General features: G+C 49.0%; 2 protein-coding genes across 3 annotated transcripts in view; one reads left to right on the forward strand and one right to left on the reverse strand.

Moving 5' to 3' along the window:
- RECQL5 (RecQ like helicase 5) overlaps positions 1-18,845 on the reverse strand; it is a 35,061-nt gene extending 16,216 nt beyond the window's left edge. The window contains exons 1-7 of one of the 2 annotated variants that reach the window (XM_045983765.1): positions 18,247-18,845; positions 16,875-16,996; positions 15,263-15,781; positions 15,036-15,141; positions 14,416-14,527; positions 13,054-13,216; positions 5,731-5,810 (exon numbers count right to left, since the gene is read on the reverse strand). In XM_045983765.1, the coding sequence (XP_045839721.1) occupies positions 5,731-5,810; positions 13,054-13,216; positions 14,416-14,527; positions 15,036-15,141; positions 15,263-15,781; positions 16,875-16,996; positions 18,247-18,367 (1,223 nt within the window). In that variant the 5' untranslated portion in view covers positions 18,368-18,845. The remainder of the gene's footprint in view (positions 1-5,730; positions 5,811-13,053; positions 13,217-14,415; positions 14,528-15,035; positions 15,142-15,262; positions 15,782-16,874; positions 16,997-18,246) is intronic. The other variant, XM_045983766.1, reaches the window with a different exon arrangement.
- Positions 1,441-4,156, forward strand: SMIM6 (small integral membrane protein 6). Its single transcript, XM_045984823.1, has 4 exons — positions 1,441-1,476; positions 2,720-2,884; positions 3,351-3,508; positions 3,806-4,156. Exons 1-3 carry the CDS (start codon positions 1,441-1,443, stop codon positions 3,372-3,374), a joined length of 225 nt encoding a protein of 74 aa, XP_045840779.1. The 3' UTR covers positions 3,375-3,508; positions 3,806-4,156.
- Positions 18,846-18,974: the final 129 nt, after the last annotated feature.

Genomic DNA, 18,974 nt, shown 5'->3' on the forward strand with positions numbered 1-18,974 from the left:
CCAAAGGTCCACACTTAAGATCCGTGCGTTTTCCCGGCTATTAGGACTTACCAGAAACCACCATGGAGCCACGGGCGCAAGAAATCTCATTAGCAAAACCTGGCAGAGAGCACATAAAACACTCTTCTCCCAAATCTGTCTTCTTGAGCATTAAGTTCAAGAGCAACCTACAGTAAAAAATCCTCACGACGTAGTTGCCCAGGAGTAACACAATTTCCAGACCAAAAAACTGAGGACAAAATAATTTTGTTCTCAAAGGTAGTTTCCTCACTGTCCTCAGGACCTGCTCCCTGCCATGAAACACTGTGCCCTAGTCCTACCCCTTCCTCATGCCTCAACCTAACCTCACGCCTTATGGGGGATCCCCTCAGCCCCCAGGCCAGGCTACACCACATACACACAACAGCATTCTCCACCTCTTCCCTTCATGTTCCCTTCATGAGAATCATTTCTGTAGAATTTTCCGGTCAGGGTCAGCAATTAATTTAAGAAGTCGGTTCAAGACCCTTTGGTGTACACGACCCAAAACATTCCCCCATCTCCTTTTAAATGGAAACACACACGTGCACATTCCTTGGCCAGTCTTTCTGCCGTAGGGCCAAGGCCTTTCCTCCGAGTGTGGGGTTTGCTGGCCGGAGAGTTCCTACATTGGCTCTTTGCTAACTGTGGTAACTATAAAGCGGAATAAGAACTTAAAGACATCCACAAAGAAATCAACATGTGAAATCCTGGATTTTTGCAAAATGTTTCCAGTTGTCTTGCCACATCTGTTTGGACAGACAAACTGAGTGATTCCAAAGTCATTCCAAAGTAGTCACAGGTGCTTATAACAACTCCCCCTACCCCCGCCCCTACCCCCTTGAGGGGCAGCACAGAGCGGCGCTCAGCCTGCTGCCGAACCCCACAGCTGGGTTTAAACACCGCCCCCCCCCCCCCCCCCCCCCCCCCGCCCAGCGGTTACTTCTCAGCTGAACGACCTTGGGTAAGTTGCTTCACTCCGGTGCCTGCTCCCCAGCTGCAGAACTGGGGTTTCGGGGATTCCTGTTGCTCCATGCTTTTATGTAACATTAAGTGCGATTATGTCATTACAATAACAAGGACAAGTGCCACAAACAGGTTTGGGAACAAACAGCTGACTCCCGGTAAGTATCCAACTGCAGACAGAGGAAGTAGGCGGCCGTGCTGGAGACCAGCCTGCTGGCTGGGAGCGTTCAGCAGCCAAGGGCACGCATCAGTAAGGTTTTATGGAAGGAAACTCGAAACATCAGGTGAGCCCAGGACAGTTAAGACGAACTTCACTGAACTCGCTCATCATCCATCTCCTCCAACCCCGGCTGCATGTTAGCACCACCCCGCCAGCTTTACAGAGCATGTGGCTCCTCTGACTGCTCAGGACTGGGCTAAGTGATACCAGGCAGGGCCCAGACGATTCTAACAAGCATGGCTGAGGACCAGCATGACAGAGTGGAAGCCCAGGTGGGCAGGGGCTGCCTCCCTTGGTTCACAATGGACATGAGGTACCTAGTGTGGTTCCTGGCCACACTGGGCACTTGAATCCTAACTTGTAAGGAATAAGTGGTGGTCTGTAGGTTTCCATTTCTGCTTCCTCGCTGCCCTATCACACCAGTGGGTATGAACCGACCACGGGAAGCAGCTGAGAGGCCAGCAAAGGCACTAGGGAGAAGGTAGCCTCCGCAGGACTCTGGGACCTCAATGGTGATAAACACCTCCACAAAAAAACTCGTTCCAGGAGGCGCCAGCCGGGGCTAGTTAACCATTCACCAGGCCCCCAGCACCGCAGGAAGAGGGCAGCCCAGGTGCGGCTCCAGCCCGGGGCTTCCTGCGCTCTGGCCGGGACCTCCCAGTCCACAGGCTGGCAGCCAGACAGAGGAGAGGCAGGACCCAGCCACAGGCAAGGTGGACAGGTGGCCTGAGGCAAGGGTCCCGGACCCAGTGTCCTTCCCCGGCCCACTCCAAGCCTGACTTCTCTCAGGAGGACACCTGAGCATCCGGACCCTGAGCAGCCCCCACAACGACATCACAAAAAGGACAGAACGCAGCCGCAGGGGTAAGTATGAAAGGCCGAAGGGGAAGGCAGTTGCTGGGCAACAGGCCCTAGCCCACCTTTGTCCGTTCCCGTGACAGCAATGAGGTCTGGTCAGGGCCACTTGGCCATGCCAACACCTTTTCCTCCCAACAGCTGCTTCTTTGAGTCAGGGTGTGGCTCAGGTCCCCAAAGTGTGGGGCCTGCAGGATTATCCTGACACGGGAGTGTTACGAGCAGAATGAGGTAGTGACTCCTTCCTTCTTGCCGCTACTCCCCTCAACTGGCCACCGGCCCGCAGCCTGCCCGCCTGAGCTGCTTCGAGCAGCCTAGTCGTTTCCAGCTGCCTCCAGGGGAGCTAGCTTACCCAGGCCTCAGCTGGAGTCCACTCCTCGACTCCGATGCTTATCTCTCAAAATGCTTCCCAAATGTCTGGCAGTGGAGGCAGGGAAAACAGCAAGGATCTGTAGTCGTGCGTTTTAGATTTGAGCTGAGTCGAGCTCAGGGATGGGAAAGTTCCTGTTCACACCAGGGCGTCAAGCCCGTGGTCCCTGCAGAGGTGGGCCAGCGACTCTGAGACTGCTCCAGAGCATAAAGTTGGGGGGTGGACAGCAGTGCCTGCGACAGGGCTTGGAGAGGCTCCAGCACTCAGGACCTCCATCCCCTCTCTTCCAGGTTCACGTGGGCAAACTGACAAACCGGAAGCTCATGTGGAATGAGGATTTCTGGCAGAATCCGTGGGACCAGGTGGGGCTGGCAGTGATCAGCTTATTCATCACCATGATCCTGTTTCTCATCGTGTTTGCCATCGTGTTTGGTTTGCTTCCTCCCCTGGGGAAGGTCAGCCCGTGTGAAGAGTCATGACCTGACTTTCTGGGGGCCCAGAAGGGCCCCACCTGTCAACTCTCAAAACACCATGGACCTTTTCTTCAAAGCCCTTTTAAAAGTCCACAATTGTACATACGTGTTAGTGTAATTAACTAATTAACAAATGTGATTATCTGATAAGTGCCTGTCTTCCCTGCTGAACCCACTCTCTGCTCAACACTGTAACCCCATACCCAACGTTCCGGGCACGCAGTCCATTTCACACAGTATTTGCTGGATGAATGAATGAATGAACGAATAAATGACCAAACAAACAGAGAGACAGGGGGGCTGTTGGCTCCCCCAGACCAGTCCCCAGACAACAGCGCCCAGTTCAGCTGTGGCCCAAACACTAGGCTGTTCTATCTCAGACAAGGTACAGAAGCCTCTAAGATGGAAGTTGTTTCAACCTAATGATCGTTCTTTTTAACGCTCAAAGGTGGAGAGCCCCACCCTGGAGTGAACAAATGCTTGTCATGGCCGGGGCTCAGAGAACACAGAGGCACGTGGCGGAGAGAGGTGCACCGCTGGATGCCTGGCCTTGACCTCATCCATACGGACCTGAGTGTCTCTGCCACTGGTCCCAGAGATGCCCAGGTATCCCTCACAGGGTCCCACAGCTCCCACACACCCCAGACCGCCCTACAACACCATCTTTGTAGACGTGCCTGCCTCCGCCAAAGCTGCTACACGGGCCTGGCCCTGGCTGCCAGGTGCCCTCCCTTAGCAAACAGCTGCTTCCACTAAACCACAAACCAGGACTATTCTTAGAAAAAGAGCAAATATTTGGTGGGGAATAGGCGATACACCATTTACGCCATAAAGAAACATTTTCTTTTTCACCCAAAGAGCAATTTCACATTCAGCCACAACAGCGGTTTTTTCCCACCCCAGGCAGTCCTGGAATCTGGAACCCTCGCATGTAGCACACGAGGCAGGAGCGATGAGGCTGCACGTGGCGCAGGAGGCCCGCTGATGCCGAGACCCCCGGACGCACAGAGAGGCCCCAGCTCCTCAGCAGGACGCAGGAGAAATGAAGGCAGGGGCCCCTAGCAGGATCTGTCCTGTTGCTGGGCGGCCACAGCCCAGAGGGATGTAGCAGAGCTAACCCTTCAGATGGTCCCCTGGAGCCTCCGACTCATCCCAGAAAAGAAGCCGGCGGTGGGGGGGCGCCTAGGTGGCTCAGTGGGTTAAAGCCTCTGCCTTCGGCTCGGGTCATGATCCCAGGGTCCTGGGATCGAGCCCCGCATCGGGCTCTCTGCTCAGCAAGGAGCCTGCTTCCTCCTCTCTCTCTCTCTGCCTGCTTCTCTGCCTGCTTGTGATCTGTCTGTCAAATAAATAAAATAAAATCTTAAAAAAAAAAAAAAAAAGAAGCCGGCAGGGTTATTTCCAGCAGAAGGGACTCTGACAATTAGCAAGGTCATGCGGCTCTTTCATTATGAGCGTTTTGCTACAGGAGCCTGAGAGGGCTTAATTTAACAACGCCCAGTACTAGTGCCTGAAAAGGGCTCTGGTCAAGACAGCTCTGGGCAGGGGCGCCTGGGTGGCTCAGTGGGTTAAAGCCTCTGCCTTTGGTTCAGGTCATGATCCCAGAGTCCTAGGATCGAGCCCCACATCGGGCTTTCTGCTCTGCAGGGAGCCTGCTTCCTCCTCTCTCTCTGCCTGCCTCTCTGCTTAGTTGTGATTTCTCTCTGTCAAATAAATAAAATATTAAAAAAAAAAAAAAAAAAGACAGCTCTGGGCAAGGGTGCCAAGCACCTCTGCTGGGCGTGGCCGGGCCACACAGACCAGACCAGAGACTCAGTCTCAGAGGAGCCACCAAATCATCAGTGAGTAGGAGGGGGCAGGAATCAAAACACATGGCCCAAATAAGTACCTCAGTTTTTAGAGGAGCGCTCCAAACATCTGCTAGGTACCAAGTCTATCTACTTACTCTGCTCTAGGCTTCAAAAACCCAGTCGTGCAAAAACCAAGATGTGTATATGAAATGCTCATGTCACTAAAACTCGGGAGACTCAGGATTAGCGGTGTCTGTCTACTGTGAGCTTGGTGACCATGACCTCTCTGGGCATCAGCCTATTCATCTCTAAGTCTGAAGCAATCACTTCTGCCTCATCGACCTCACAGTGTTGTTCAATGGGGACTGGCCAAGGTGAGTTTTTTTAGACCAAAGGGCCACACGCACGTAAAGTGCTCCCAGCTTGTCCAGAATCATCCAGGCTGTCCCTCGTGTCCTGAACCTGTCCTGCCACAACCTGCCTGCCACTGAGCAGCCATCAGGCTCTTTCAAGCCTCTGCCACCAGCACATATAGATAAAACCGAGAAGTGGATTCCGAGTGGGCGGGCTGGTGTTACGCGAGAAAAGCTGACTTCTCTCCAAGCTTATTATTCACCCGCAAGAGATAAGGTAGGTCATGTGGCTCTTTTTGGGTCCAGGATAAAAGTGCCTCCTGCTCAGCTGAAGCCAGTGGTCCAGCTCAGTGTCAAGTGATGACCACAATGCTCATGGGTCAGAACCGACCACGTGATCCATGACAGGTCACCTATGGGACCAGCTACTCCGGAAGTGGGTGGAGTGGGGTAGATGGATGACCACCCAAAATACTGAATGACTTCACACTGCTAGTTTCTGGGGCCTTCCTGGCGAGGATACTGACATCCAGGCTGCCTGATGGGAAACGCTCCACACAGGAGCCTTCGGCAGGGAGCATGCCTTGGTCGCTCACCAGCTATCCTACATCAGCTGGTTAACTGGCAGGTGCTGGTGGAGGAAAGACCTCACTAACACAGTGCTACACGTATGAAAAAAGTCACTCACCCCAGTTCTTCACAGAAGGTCACCAGGGCATCAAAGGCCAGGACAGCAGCTTTATCAGACGCTTTGTTCCCTCTCTTTTCCTGGAGACAAGAAAAGCCCACTTAACAAAAGTCTGGTATAGTTCAATTACCTTGCAGCCTGAATGATGATGAGGAACAAAAATATCAAATGACAGCAAGCAAGTCATGTATAAAATGGTGTCCCCAAACCATGCATCAGAATCACCTGGGTAACTTTTTACTTTTAAATTTCATTTTTTTGGTGGATAGCAAAGCAAGGTTTATTGGGTGATAGCAAAATGATAGTACAAAGCTCCCAGGGAGGGCGGAGACCTGAAGGGGTTGCCTTATTTTATATTTTTAAAGATTTTTTTTTCCCCAAGCAACATCCACACCCAACAAGGGGCTTGAACTCACAACCCCAAGCTCAAGGGTTACCTGCTGTACTGACTGAGCCAGTCAGACATCCCCCACATGGATAACTTTCAAAAAGTGAGCTGGGGCCCATACCAGACTCCTGAACTGAACTTTCTAGAACAAGAGCTTTGGCGAGTTTATTTTCAAAAAGCTGCTCAGGTGATTCTCATGCCAAGGACCCAGGGACTGGCATTTGGGAACCCTATATAATATGATCCATCGTTTCCTTTTAAGTAATCTCTATACCCAACATGGGGCTCAAACTTACAACCTTGAGATCAAGAGTCCTCCACCAACTAAACCAGCCAGGTCCCCTAATATCATATGGCTAATGTAATAGTAAATATATGCGCCAGTGTCTTTAGATTTGCAGGAACACACATACCTCTGTGTTTACAGGATACATACTACAATGTGAGCAGTGATTTCTTCTGAGTGCTGGGATTATGCATTATTTGCCTTTTTGTACATGTCTTTGTCAAAGTTTCAAAAAATTGTGAAATATTTAAAAATACAGAAAAAGAGCAAACAACAAATGTTGGCAAGGATGTGGAGAAAGGGGAAGCCTCTTACAACGTTGGTGGGAATGCAAGCTGGTGCAGCCACTCTGGAAAACAGTGTGGAGGTTTCTCAAGACGTTAAAAAAGAGCTACCCTATGACCCAGCAATTGCACTACTAGGTACTTACCCCAAAGATACAGATGTAGTGAAAAGAAGGGGCACTTCTTTTCATAGCAATGTGAATTGCTATGTTCATAGCAATGTCCCCAGTGTTCATAGCAGCAATGTCCACAACAGCCAAACTGTAGAAGGAGCTGAGATGCCCTTCAACAGATGAATGGATAAAGAAGATGTGCTCCACATACACAATGGAGTATTACTCAGCCATCAACAAGGATGAACACCCATTTCTATTGATGTGGATGAATTGGAGGGGATTATGCTAAGTGAATCAGTCAAGCAGAGAAAGACAATTACCATGTGGTTTCACTCATATATAAAACATAAGCAATAGAACAGAGGACCATAGGGGAAGGGAGGGAAATGTGAAGGAGGGAATCAGAGAGGGAGACGAACCATGAGAGCCTATGGACCCTGGGAAACCAACTGAGGGTTTCAGAGGCAGGGAGTGGGGAGTAACAGGGTGATGGGTATTAAGGAGGGCACGTGCTACGATAAGCACTGGGTGTTATATGTAACTAATGAATCACTGAGCACTACACCAAAAACTAATGCTGTACTATATGGTGGCTGAGCAAAATAAAAAATACAGAGAACGATACAGAAAAGGAATGAAAATATAACAGACACTGAGACCTGAGATCTCATCTACTGAACTTCTGCTTCTAGAAGGTGAATGAATCATCCCCACCTCCTAAACACACATAAATACACCTTCTCTCTCTCCCCTCATTCTGCCAATCTGTTTATTATCACAATTTCTTCTGAAATCGTAATTCTCCTTATGGTGAGGAAACAACAGCAACATCATTCAGGGCTAAACTATGTGGCTACTTTTTTACATTTCTTGTGATCTCACATATCCTTTCGTGTACAACTTTGTTCTCCCAAAATTAATAGCTGTTTTTTTTTTTTTTTTTTCACTTAAATTTTAGTGTATTTCAGGGGCACCTGGGTGGCTCAGTGGGTTGAGCATCTGCCTTCAGCTCAGGTCATGGTCTCAGGGTCCTGGAATCGAGCCCCACATCAGGCTCTCTGCTCGGTGGGGAGCCTGTTTCCTCCTCTCTCTGTCTCTGCCTCTCTGCCTACTTGTGATCCGTCAAATAAAAAATAAAATCTTAAAAAAATTTTAGTGTATTACTACTTCACTGTATCATATGCTGTGATATAATGAAAAATTCATGTCAACAGGGGCCAAACATGGCAGGTTCCACTTATATTTTTAGAAACCTCCCCCTGGAGCCTTCTGTCCCGGTGGTTCAACTTGAACTGCCCCTCCCTGGGCCTGGCGCACAGCTGAGACAAACCTTCCAGGCGCCCAGGACATTCCTTTGCCTGACTCAGGTCAGATCTCTATCTTCCCCTTACTGATTACTGCCTCCCTCACGGGGGACATACTTCAGTAGCTACTCCACAGGAGGAAGTTTCTTGATATCCTGCGTCTGAAAATGTCTTTTTTTATAAAGTTTAATTATGGTTCAGAAAAAACTGAGTAAATAACTTTCTCTCGAAAAACCGTACTGACTCTCTGAAGACTGCAATTATTTGGGGGGAGGGGGCTGGTAAGTTAAAATGCCCTTTTTTTTTTAAGATTTTATTTATTTATTTGACAGAGATCACAAGTAGGCAGAGGCAGGCAGAGAGAGAAGGGGGGGAAGCAGGCTCCCTGCTGAGCAGAGAGCCCGATGCAGGGCTCAATCCCAGGACCCTGAGACCATGACCTGAGCCGAAGGCAGAGGTTTAACCCCACTAAGCCACCCAGGTGCCCCAAACTGCCCTATTTTCTATCCTGAAAATCGTAAAAAGTGGCCCCTCCCGTGATTACAGAGACACACGTGCCCCAAACGGCTGAGAATCAATCTGAGCAAGGCAAAAGCTGCAAAGCAAAGAGCCGGCAACAGGGTCTAAGAGAGTCTCAGAAATGCCCCGGCAGCAAGGAACGTCTGGCTGGAATCCGAACTTCTTTTTAGTCATCTGTTTTTTGTTTTTTTTTTTAAGATTTTATTTATTTATTTATTTGACAGACAGAGATCACAAGTAGACAGAGAGGCAGGCAGAGAGAGAGAGAGGAGGAAGCAGGCTCCCTGCCGAGCAGAGACCCTGATGTGGGACTCCATCCCAGGACCCTGGGATCATTACCCGAGCCGAAGGCAGAGGCTTTAACCCACTGAGCCACCAGGCGCCCTAGTCATCTGTCTTTTGCTCCATATCTACAGAGGCACATGAACTGAAATTTCCCTTTCTGTCCAGACGCTTCTCTGCGCAGCTCACCCACTTCCTGTAAGCCGGCCTCCCAACGCTGTCTGTGGCTCTCAGGAAATCTCCCCAGATGGTGCCCGTTGCTGCTCCATCAAAGCAAGCAAAAGCAGTTCTGAGGACATCTTCCGATCTGGGCCACTTAGCTTTTCCCCAAACACAGTGAGAAACACGGTGAAATCTATGGGCCCGGAGGCTCATTCATCACGGAGCATCCAGATACTCAGAAGCTGGACTCCTCCCCGGGGAGGCAAGCCTATCACGCCATCTTCCTTGTCAATGAAACCCTCTCTGTTCTGATCCATCGTGTTGAAGGCCTCTTTGAATTCCTGACTCCGTGACCGGCCACACAAGGGGAAAAAACACTGGATGTTGAGCACTGGGGGTGCTTCTTGGTGGTCCTGATCTTTGCCCTTCACTGGGCATGGCGATTAAATCCCTGCACAGCTGGGAGAACATGAGCACGTCGGTCGACCGCCCTGCTGCCGCCATCAACAGCCTTCTGCTCCCAGAGCCTGTAAAGACCAACACTTCCGACATCCAACCTCTGATTAGCAAACCGGAAGCTGTAAATGTCTTTAAACTGCCTCAAACTTAACTGGCTGGCTGGGTTGGAAATTCTAGGTTGGAAACGGTTTATGTAGAATTGGAAGGCACTGCTTCATTGTTTCTCCTTTCTGATATTATGACGGAGAAAACTGGCGCTGTTCTGGCCCCCAGCCCTCCACGTAACACCTCTCTGGAGGCTCTGGATCTTCTCTGTCTCACGCGTCTTCCTGATAAGCCTAGCGCCAGCTCTTATAACTCCCTGTGTAAGTTTTAAATAAATATACTATGCCTCATCACCTTACCAAAATCTTTTGTCTAACTTGGATTTCAGATAAAAGGGACCAGTTTTAAAAAAGGGAGGGGGCAGTTAATAGGTACCCTTCGCTCCTGGCAAATACCAGGCCCACACAAGGCCCCTTCCTTCCCCATCCCAACTTGTTTTTTTTTTTTTTAAAGCTTTGTGTCTTTTTTTTTTTTAAGATTTTATTTATTTATTTGACAGAGAGAGATTACAAGTAGGCAGAGAGGCAGGCAGAGAGAGAGAGAGAGGAGGAAGCGGACTCCCTGCTAAGTAGAGAGCCCGATGCGGGGCTTGATCCCAGGACCCTGGGATCATGACCTGAGCCGAAGGCAGAGGCTTTAACCCACTGAGCCACCCAGGCGCCCCCCCCATCCCAACTTGTACTCACGTCCCCTACCCGTTCAAAAAAATCATTCATTAAGCATTTACTATCTTCCCAGCACTGCTCTGGCCGTCACAGATCCACAGGAAACAAGAGGTCCCTGCTCTCATGGGACTTACATTTCAACAGAGCAGACAGGGAATAAGCAAACCTCCAATGTCACACATTAATAAACATAATTTCTTTTTCAAAAAGCAAGAGAAGAGCCCTCGGGCACTCAGTTATGCCTACCAGCCCCACGGTGAGCACGTGCTGCAATTTTATCACTGCTCGTGGCCAAGTGTTTGGTTGTTCCACTGTCAGTCCCCGTGACCGATTTTACCACACAGGCCCTCCAGCACATGAGCTTTTCTTCCAGGTCATTCGGTCCCAGAAATACAGTATCTGGGGCAAAGGGTACCTGTATATTAAAGCATAATATGGGGGAGCCTGGATGGTTCAGTAGGTTGAGCATCTGACTCTTAATCTCAGGGTCCTAGGATCAAGCCCCGCAGCGGGCTCTGCGCTCACCACAGTCTCCTTATCCCTCTCTCTCTGCCCCTCCCCCAGCTCACGCTCTCTCTTAAATATCTTTTATTTAAGATTTTTAAAATTGATTTATTTGACAGAGAGAGAGATGGTGAGAGAGGGAACACAAGCAGGGGGAGTGGGAGAGGGAGAAGCAGGCTTCCCACTAAGCAGGGAGCCCGATTCGGGGCTCGATCCCAGGACCCTGTGATCAGGACCTGAGCGGGAGGCAGGCGCTTAACGACTGAGCCACCCAGGCACCCCTCAAATATCTTTAATAAAAATATAAAGTACAGGGGCACCTGGGTGGCTCAGTGGGTTAAAGCCTCTGCCTTCAGCTCAGGTCACGTGATCCCAGGGTCCTGGGATCGAGCCCCGCATTGGGCTCTCTGCTCCGCGGGGAGCCTGCTTCCTCCGCTCTCTCTGCCTGCCTCTCTGCCTACCTGTGATCTCTGTCTGTCAAATGAATAAATAAAATCTTTAAAAAATATAAAAATTAAAAATAAATAAAAAATAAAATATTTCCCTTATATTCAGCCACTTTACCAGGTTTTCTTATGAATGCCAACAGATTTCCAGTAGAGTCTGGGGTTTTCTAGGCAGACATTTGTTAACATTTCTACCTTGTTTTCTATTCTTTCTGTCCCTGCGGGTTTATATATTTTTTTGTCCTTTTAATGTCATTTTGGTAAAGATCAGATGTAAGTATTTGTGTATAATATTTCTCTATTTTGGCATTCACTATTTCTTATATGGAAAAGTCTGCATGTATCCTTTTACAACTTCACAAATTACGCTTTGGGGGACTTTATCCATGTTGGTTAATGTCGATTTACTGTGTCATTTTTAACTGCTTTAGACCATTCCACTGTGTGACTAACCCAGTGTTTACTTATCCAATACCCTACACGCGAAGAGTTCATTATGACGGAGCTGCAGCAAACATCTCCGTGTGTCCCCATACACGTGAAAACTTGTTTATCTAGAAGGGGAAATACCGAATCACAGAGCCCCAGCACCTTTCCGTTCCTTGTATCACCTCGTCTCTCTTCAAAGCAGTCATACCAGGTCCGGTTCCTGACACCACCGTGAGTTCCCCTTTCCCCACATCCTTGCCAACAGTGACTGTAAACATGTTGTACACCGTTGCCAGTATGACCCGCACGAAGTGACAGCTCATGCCCTCCTCTGCATTTCTCTGATTCCCAAGGGAGGCTGAGCAACTCTTCAAACCTTTATTAGATATGCTGGTTCCCTCTTCTGTGAAATTCATACTTTTTTGCTCTGCAGCTGTTTGCCTTTTATAGACTGACCTGCAGGAGTTAGTTCTCTACGTATGCGGTCAATCATGTATATTGCAAATGCCTTCCCCAGCAATGGCTCGTTTCTCCACCTTGTTTACGGTGTCTTTTGTCATACGGAAATTTTTAGTTTGAATTTAGTCAAACAGATCATGCCTTCCTTCATAGTTTCCACTTTTAAAATCCTGACATGCTTTTCCCTTTGTCAAAGAAACAAAATATTTTTCTTCAATATTACTTTTTTGAGGTTTTTACTCCACCTATAATTCACATGTGTATGGTACAGGAGGCAGGTACCTGACTTTATCTTTTTTCAGCACCAATTATTCAACAGTGCACCCTTTTCCTGTGGATTTATAATGTCACTTATCACATATCTAGTTGATTTACATACTCGGGTCTATTTCTAGGCTCTCTGCAAAGCAAGTACAACCAGTTTAAAAAAAAAAAGGCTGAAAACAAAACAAAGAACTTTCGACAATATGGGAAAATGCTTATGTAACAAAGCTAATTAAAACAAGGCAGGATTGGGATTCCTGGATGGCTCAGTTGGTTGAGTGTCTGACTCTTGATTTTGGCTCAGGTCATGATCTCAGGGTTGTGGAGCCTGCTTAAGATTCTCTCTCCATCTCTCTCTCCACCCAAACAAAACAAAACCGAAAAAACCCCAAGGCAGGACTGATCTTGGCTATGTAGAATAAAAGGCACAAAAGAGATCACACTAAGACACACCAAATGGAAGGGAAAGAGTCTAACCTCGCGACTGCAAGCTCCGTATTCACCAGAATACCATTTCCCCTACCACTATACCTCCTAGCCCCAGGAGCACCCCTGTAGCTTACAGGAGCTCCATCTGGGTTCAGAAATAAGATGGGTGAAACTGGAGAGTGCGGGGTTTGGACAGAAAGGGGTCCTGCTGCCCAGATTTACCTGGAGTTTTGCTACTTCTTTCCTGATCAGGAAACTGACTTGATCCCGGTCGTTCCTGGAGTAATAGAGACGGCACCAGGAAGGCTTCCCGTCCCTGCCTGCCCGGCCAGACTCTTGGTAGTACCCAGCCATAGACTTGGCAATATTCCAGTGAGCGACAAACCTGAAGGATCCAAAGGGACAAGCCGCGTGAGCTGTGGCAGAGGAGCTGAGGGGGGAGTGGCCAGAACCCGGGAAACAGGGCTCTCAGTGGCCATCAAGAGCAGGGAGGCTAGCAGCTTTCAGAATAAATGTAGCCAAGACCCCCGCACCCAATCAGTAGGCCTTCCTGCCATGGAGTGGCCCAAGTTAAAGGCCACAGCAGAATTAAAGGGGGCAATTCCAGTCCATATGAGAAACCAAAAACTCTCACTGGCATGGCCCAGAGGAAAAAGCACTGGGCTTTAAAGAAACAAGGTAAGGCCACTAGGGAGCTGTATAACCTCGAGTAAATCCCTTTACCCTCTTGGAAGAGAGAGAGAAATTAACACTATTAAATACCTACTATGGGCCAGTTTATATATTTGTCTCATTTAATTTGGCAGTTGCTATCAGGTGAGATAACTCCATTTTACAGACAAGGAAATGATGCAGGAAAATGTGTACAAGGCGACATAGCAAGGGGACAGCAGAGCTAGGATTTGGGCCTAGGGTTGTCGGACTAAAGTTGGCCCTAACCACAGCCAATGCAGGGTCCAAACTCTGCTTCCAAAGTCTGTGTCCTCTTAAATGTAAGCACACAGACTCATTCCTCCCCTGACCAACCCAGCTTCCCTGTGAGTCTTAACGAGACCATGTATGCAAAAGTGCTCTGTAAATCATACAAGGCATTACTGTTGGTGTTACTCAAAGCAAAGGGCTTCGCGGTAGCTGAAAATGTCTCTGGAATGTTAGGTGGGGCTAGAGGTAAAAGACTTCCCAGCAGTTGCCAGGGTGGGTCTTGGAGGCTGGGATGTACCGGTCTCTTCTAGATCATCAGTAAGCAGTAACAAGGAATGCTGGGTAACAAGCCACTGCCTTTGATTTTCCACAGGGAGCATTTTTATAGATAGTCCGTTCTGGTGAGGGAACTGGGAGCGTTAATGGATGGGCCCGATGGCTGCATGCTGCCCTCTACTGGGGGATGGCAGAACCTGCATCACTGGCGAGCGGGCTGCATAGCACCTGTCACCATGTGGGCTATGCACTGCGGATTCTCTCCTGGGGCCTCCTTCCCCTCTGGCCCTAGAAGGAGCATGTGCACTTGGTCCTTGAGGGAGAGCACTAGGCAGTCCACCTGAGCCAGGGCCCAACTGGGAAGGGAAGGCAAAAACCATCACTCACCTGACATTGGCTTTGTCCACTCCCATCCCAAAACTAATGGTTGCAACAATGACAGGGACCTTCTCCTCCATCCACTCATTCTGCACCAGTGTTCTTTCGGAAGCCTTCAGCCCTGTGATGGAGGGGAAGGTGACGAAGGGAGCCCATATTTCCCCCGGAGTCTACCTCGGGTGTGTTACTGTATTGGGCGCTACGCGCACACCCGGAATCCATCACTTACTATAGCTGTACGGCCTTGGGCCATGCACTTCACCTCATAAAGACCCTGCGTGGAGCACAGAGCACTCAATAAGCGTCAAAGCGCAGATTCACACCCAAGTCCACGGGCCTCCAAAACCTGTGCTCTTTCCATAACACCAGTACCTGGACTTCTAAAAACTCCTCACCTGCTGCTGGAAAGGCGCAGGCTGAGAAAGAGAATTCAGGAGTCACAGTTCTCATTTTAGATCTCATTTGTGTCTATACTCCTTTTTATGAACATAAGGGAATACCTTTAGCTCTGCCTGGGTATCCGGAAAAAGAGGACACACCATCTGATTATCCAGGATCCTTAAAGAACCAGAGGCCCACTGAGAGGCTTCTGAGATGGAGGCGGACCCCACGGCCCAGGCGCCCCTCACCTGCATGGTAAGCCTTGGCACTCACTCCCCTGGAACTGAGCTCCGTGGCCAGCTGTTCGCAAGCCTCTCTGGTCCTGCAGTAGACAATGCCGCAGCCAGACAGCCACTGAATGAGGAGACACGGGAAGAGAGTGAGCATTTAGAACAGAACAATCTGTCCCTTTTACTGTGGCCTCCTCTAAAAGAAGCTCTCGCTCTTTCTCCTGTCAGCCCCATAGGTTCCTCACCCCTTTACCAGCTTTCTGTCCAAGAGCCTTAAGGCAGAAGTCCCGCAGGTTCCCATAGGGATCAGAAAGCAGCTCTTTGAACTGCACATCATAGAACAGGTTGGCCCGAAAGCAGGGAGTCTTGAAGGTGGCAACTGGCTGCTTCAGGTGCAGGGCAGCAAATACATCCTCTTGCACTTGCGGGGTGGCTGTGGCAGTCAGAGCCACACATGGGGCATGGGCCAGGCGGGAACGGAGGGTACCCAGACGCAAGTAGTCAGGACGGAAGTCGTGCCCCCACTGAGAAACACAATGAGCTTCGTCCACCACCAGGTAGGAGAGCAGGTGACGGGACAACAGTGAGTTCAGCGTGGGCTGGAAGGAGGCCGAAGCCGCCATCTCCGGCGTAATGTACAGAAGTTTGGTCTGCGGCTTTTCTCGCTCTAGATCAGAGAGCAGCTCCTTTTTCTCCTGGGCTGAGAGTTTAGAGTTCAGGGAACTCACTCGTACCTTCAGAGCCAGCAAGTGATCCACTTGGTCCTGAGGGAACAAAGGAAACAGTTCACCAAGGGGAGGACCCAGTGGTCAACGTCACTTTGGCTCGCTGGGCATTTTCCAGCCATAAACGTCCTCCTCCCAACCTCCAAGGTCTTCTCTGTGCACACGAGTACAGGAGGTGCAGTGGTTGAGAGCACAGAGTCTAGAGGCAGACAGTCCTGGCTCATTTCTGACTCACTGACTCACCACAGGCTCTTTGGCTGGCTCTGAGACTCTGTTCATCCTGTAAAACTGGCAACTACCTAACAGCCTAGCTGTTGGCATTAAATGAAATTTTACACTGCAAAAATGAAATGAATGCACATGAACCATTGAGTTCAAAGCCCGAGACCTCGTGAAACTCACAAAGCACTGTTCCTATCACCCCGTTTCTCTTCATGCTGGATGGCTTTTAACCGCATGGCCACACTTCCTCATTTCTGATTCTGTCAGCCCATCTGCAGGCCTTAAATATACCCAGAGGTGCAGAGCAGATGCTGACAATGTCCCAGCCCGTTTAGATCAATTTCGCTTTCTATCCATCTGCATCTTCTAACCTGTCAAAAGTGCACATGTGTGTCCATGAGTGAGTGTCTCACTCATATGTGTATACAGACATAGTTCCATACTCCTCTGGGTGGACAGTAACAAAAGAAGGTGAGAGACCTCAGGCCATCGAGACACAGAAGACTCATTCATAACCCTCCAGAGCGATATACACTACTGGGGCCCCCACACTTGGGCAATTCAGAAACCCAACACAGAAAGAGAGACAGGCAAATCAAAGAAAATAAAAGGGTAAAGACCAGGGTGCCTGGGTGGCTTCGTGGGTAAAGCCTCTGCTTTCGGCTCGGGTCATGATCCCAGGGTCCTGGGATCGAGTCCCACATTGGGCTCTCTGCTTAGCAGGGAGCTTGCTTCCTCCTCTCTCTCTCTGCCTACTTGTGATCTCTATCTGTCAAATAAATAAAATCTTTAAAAAAAAAAAAAAGGGTAAAGACCAACAAGAAGTGACATTTCCAGTTCAAAACAAAACAAAAAAAAGAACCTTCCCCTAAACTTTTTGGGCTACCATCTTCACTCCCCTAAGCCTCACCTGAATCAAAGCAATGAGTGGAGAGATTACGATGGTGATGCCTTTGGCCAATAGAGCAGGGAGCTGATAGCAAAGGGATTTTCCCGCCCCTGTGGGCATGCACACAAAGACATCCTTGTCACCTGCAAAAAGACAACAACACTTAATAGTTCCTGCCTGGGGGGACCTGGGTGGCCCAAGCAATTCAGTGTCTCTAGACTTTAGGTCAGGTCATGATCTCAAGGTCGTGAGATCGAGCCCAGCCCCACTTCAAGCTCTGTGCTCAGTGGGGAGTCTGCTTGAGATTCTCTCCTTCTCCCTACGCCCCTCCCCACACTTGTGCAGGAGCACACTCTCTCTCTTGCAAATAAATAAATAAATCTTTAAAAGAAAATAAATAAATAAATAAACACTTCCTGCCTTCTTTTACTTCATGAAGGCTGTTGAAAAATGAGAGTATAGGAAATGCACCAGGCAGAGTGTCTGGCACATAGAAAGTTCTCAATATAATGCTAATTTCCTTCCCATCCTTCCTGGTAAAGGGTAGAGATCCAGAGAGATTTGGAAATGGGCACAAACCATTTCCAGTAATGGCAATAACAACCATGAGGGTGAGAAGTCTGAGTCTGTTGGGATATGGATGATGGAATTAAATAGCCATGAAAAGTTGAATATTTCTAGATGAGTGGGCCCAGCTGTGGAGACAGGGAAGCAACATCACTTAGAGATCTTTTGCTTATAAGTGTTATAATGTAATTAATATTACATTGTTGCTTTCCTCTTGACAACCCCCATTTGCCAATGTATCTCAGGTTTACAGTATTATTACTCCCTCCTTTCCTATTTAGGACCCAGGTCAATCTTCAAAAAAGGGCTCAGAGGGGCATTTGGGTGGCTTAGTCATAAAGCATCTGCCTTCAGCTCAGGGTCCTGGGATCAAGTCCCGCATGAGGCCTGCTTCTCCCTCTCCCACTCCCCCTGCTTGTGTTCCCTCTCTTGTTGTCTCTCTAACTCTGTCAAATAAATAAATATGTTTGTTTGTTTGTTTTAAATAAAAGGGGGTTGGAAGGTCAGTAGCTGAATTAGGTTATTCCTGCCACGCCCACTACCGCCCACGCACAAACAAACATGAATTGAAATGGAAGAGTTGTTTTCAAAGACAATCCCCCATGCGGGCTATGAAATGCAAGAACTAGAAGAGCTGGGTGATTCTGCCAATAAAACTGCAAGTTTTAAGCGACAAGTCTACGAGATTTCCAACAATCCCGGACCAAGGGTGGGAAAGTAGGAAGGGTGGAAAAGGAGGGCTTTTCCAAGGTGGCAACTGGCACCCTCAGGCAATGCTACAGTACAGCCAGCACAAACGTCAACGCAGGTAGTTCGGGAATGTTACCTCTCACTACGGCCATGGTCGCACTCTCCTGTAAAGGTGTCTTAAAAGAGTCAAACCCAAAGACCTTCTTCAACGTGCTCCGGACTCGACGTTCAGGGTCAAAAGAAGGGCGGGTGCTCATCTTAGCGACAGACCGTGGCCAGAAGTTAAGGTAAAGGTGATGATCACATGACGGCAACGAACACCCTCTGTTCCGCTTTTAAAATACTGCTCATTTTTCTCTACGTAAAATTTGCTTTATTACTCTCAAGCAGTATAGTATTTCCAGCTAAAACAGCTCCAGATGAACAGCCTCAAGCAACACATTGCCGGGCAACTAACACCTCCACTTTCAGAAACACTGAAATATCCCATCCATGATACAGCACAGGCTAGAAATCAAGATTACGAGAAGAAACTCAACCTGTATCTTTGGAATAATTTGGAGAGGATGGAATTGTTTTTCTATGATCCACCTCCCGCTCCTTTTATAAGCGCTGGTCTCACGGCCATTCTTCCCCCAGAGCCCTGACCCCTTCTTCAGACCTCCCGGAGGAGAGGTCATCCCTCTTCCTCTAAGCCCCACAGATCCGCTCCTGTCTCCCTTCCCCAGCCGAAGTCTCCCTCTCTTCACCCCAAGATATGAGAGCTGGGCGCGGGCCACCCAGGAGCGAAGGACTCTTGCCGGGCCGCTGCTGCCCGCCGGTCGGGAACTACTCGAAGACCCCCATAAGCCACCCCAAATTCTG

The sequence above is a fragment of the Meles meles genome, chromosome 18 (assembly GCF_922984935.1).
Source record: "Meles meles chromosome 18, mMelMel3.1 paternal haplotype, whole genome shotgun sequence".
Classification (NCBI taxonomy): Eukaryota; Metazoa; Chordata; class Mammalia; order Carnivora; family Mustelidae; genus Meles; species Meles meles.

Excerpts from the sequence above, each read along its gene's own strand:
- SMIM6 (XM_045984823.1), top strand. The coding sequence starts at position 1,441 with ATGGCTGAGGACCAGCATGACAGAGTGGAAGCCCAG. Across the intron at positions 1,477-2,719 it reads ATGACAGAGTGGAAGCCCAG|GTTCACGTGGGCAAACTGAC; the intron begins GTGGGCAGGGGC and ends CCTCTCTTCCAG. Across the intron at positions 2,885-3,350 it reads TGCTTCCTCCCCTGGGGAAG|GTGGAGAGCCCCACCCTGGA; the intron begins GTCAGCCCGTGT and ends TAACGCTCAAAG.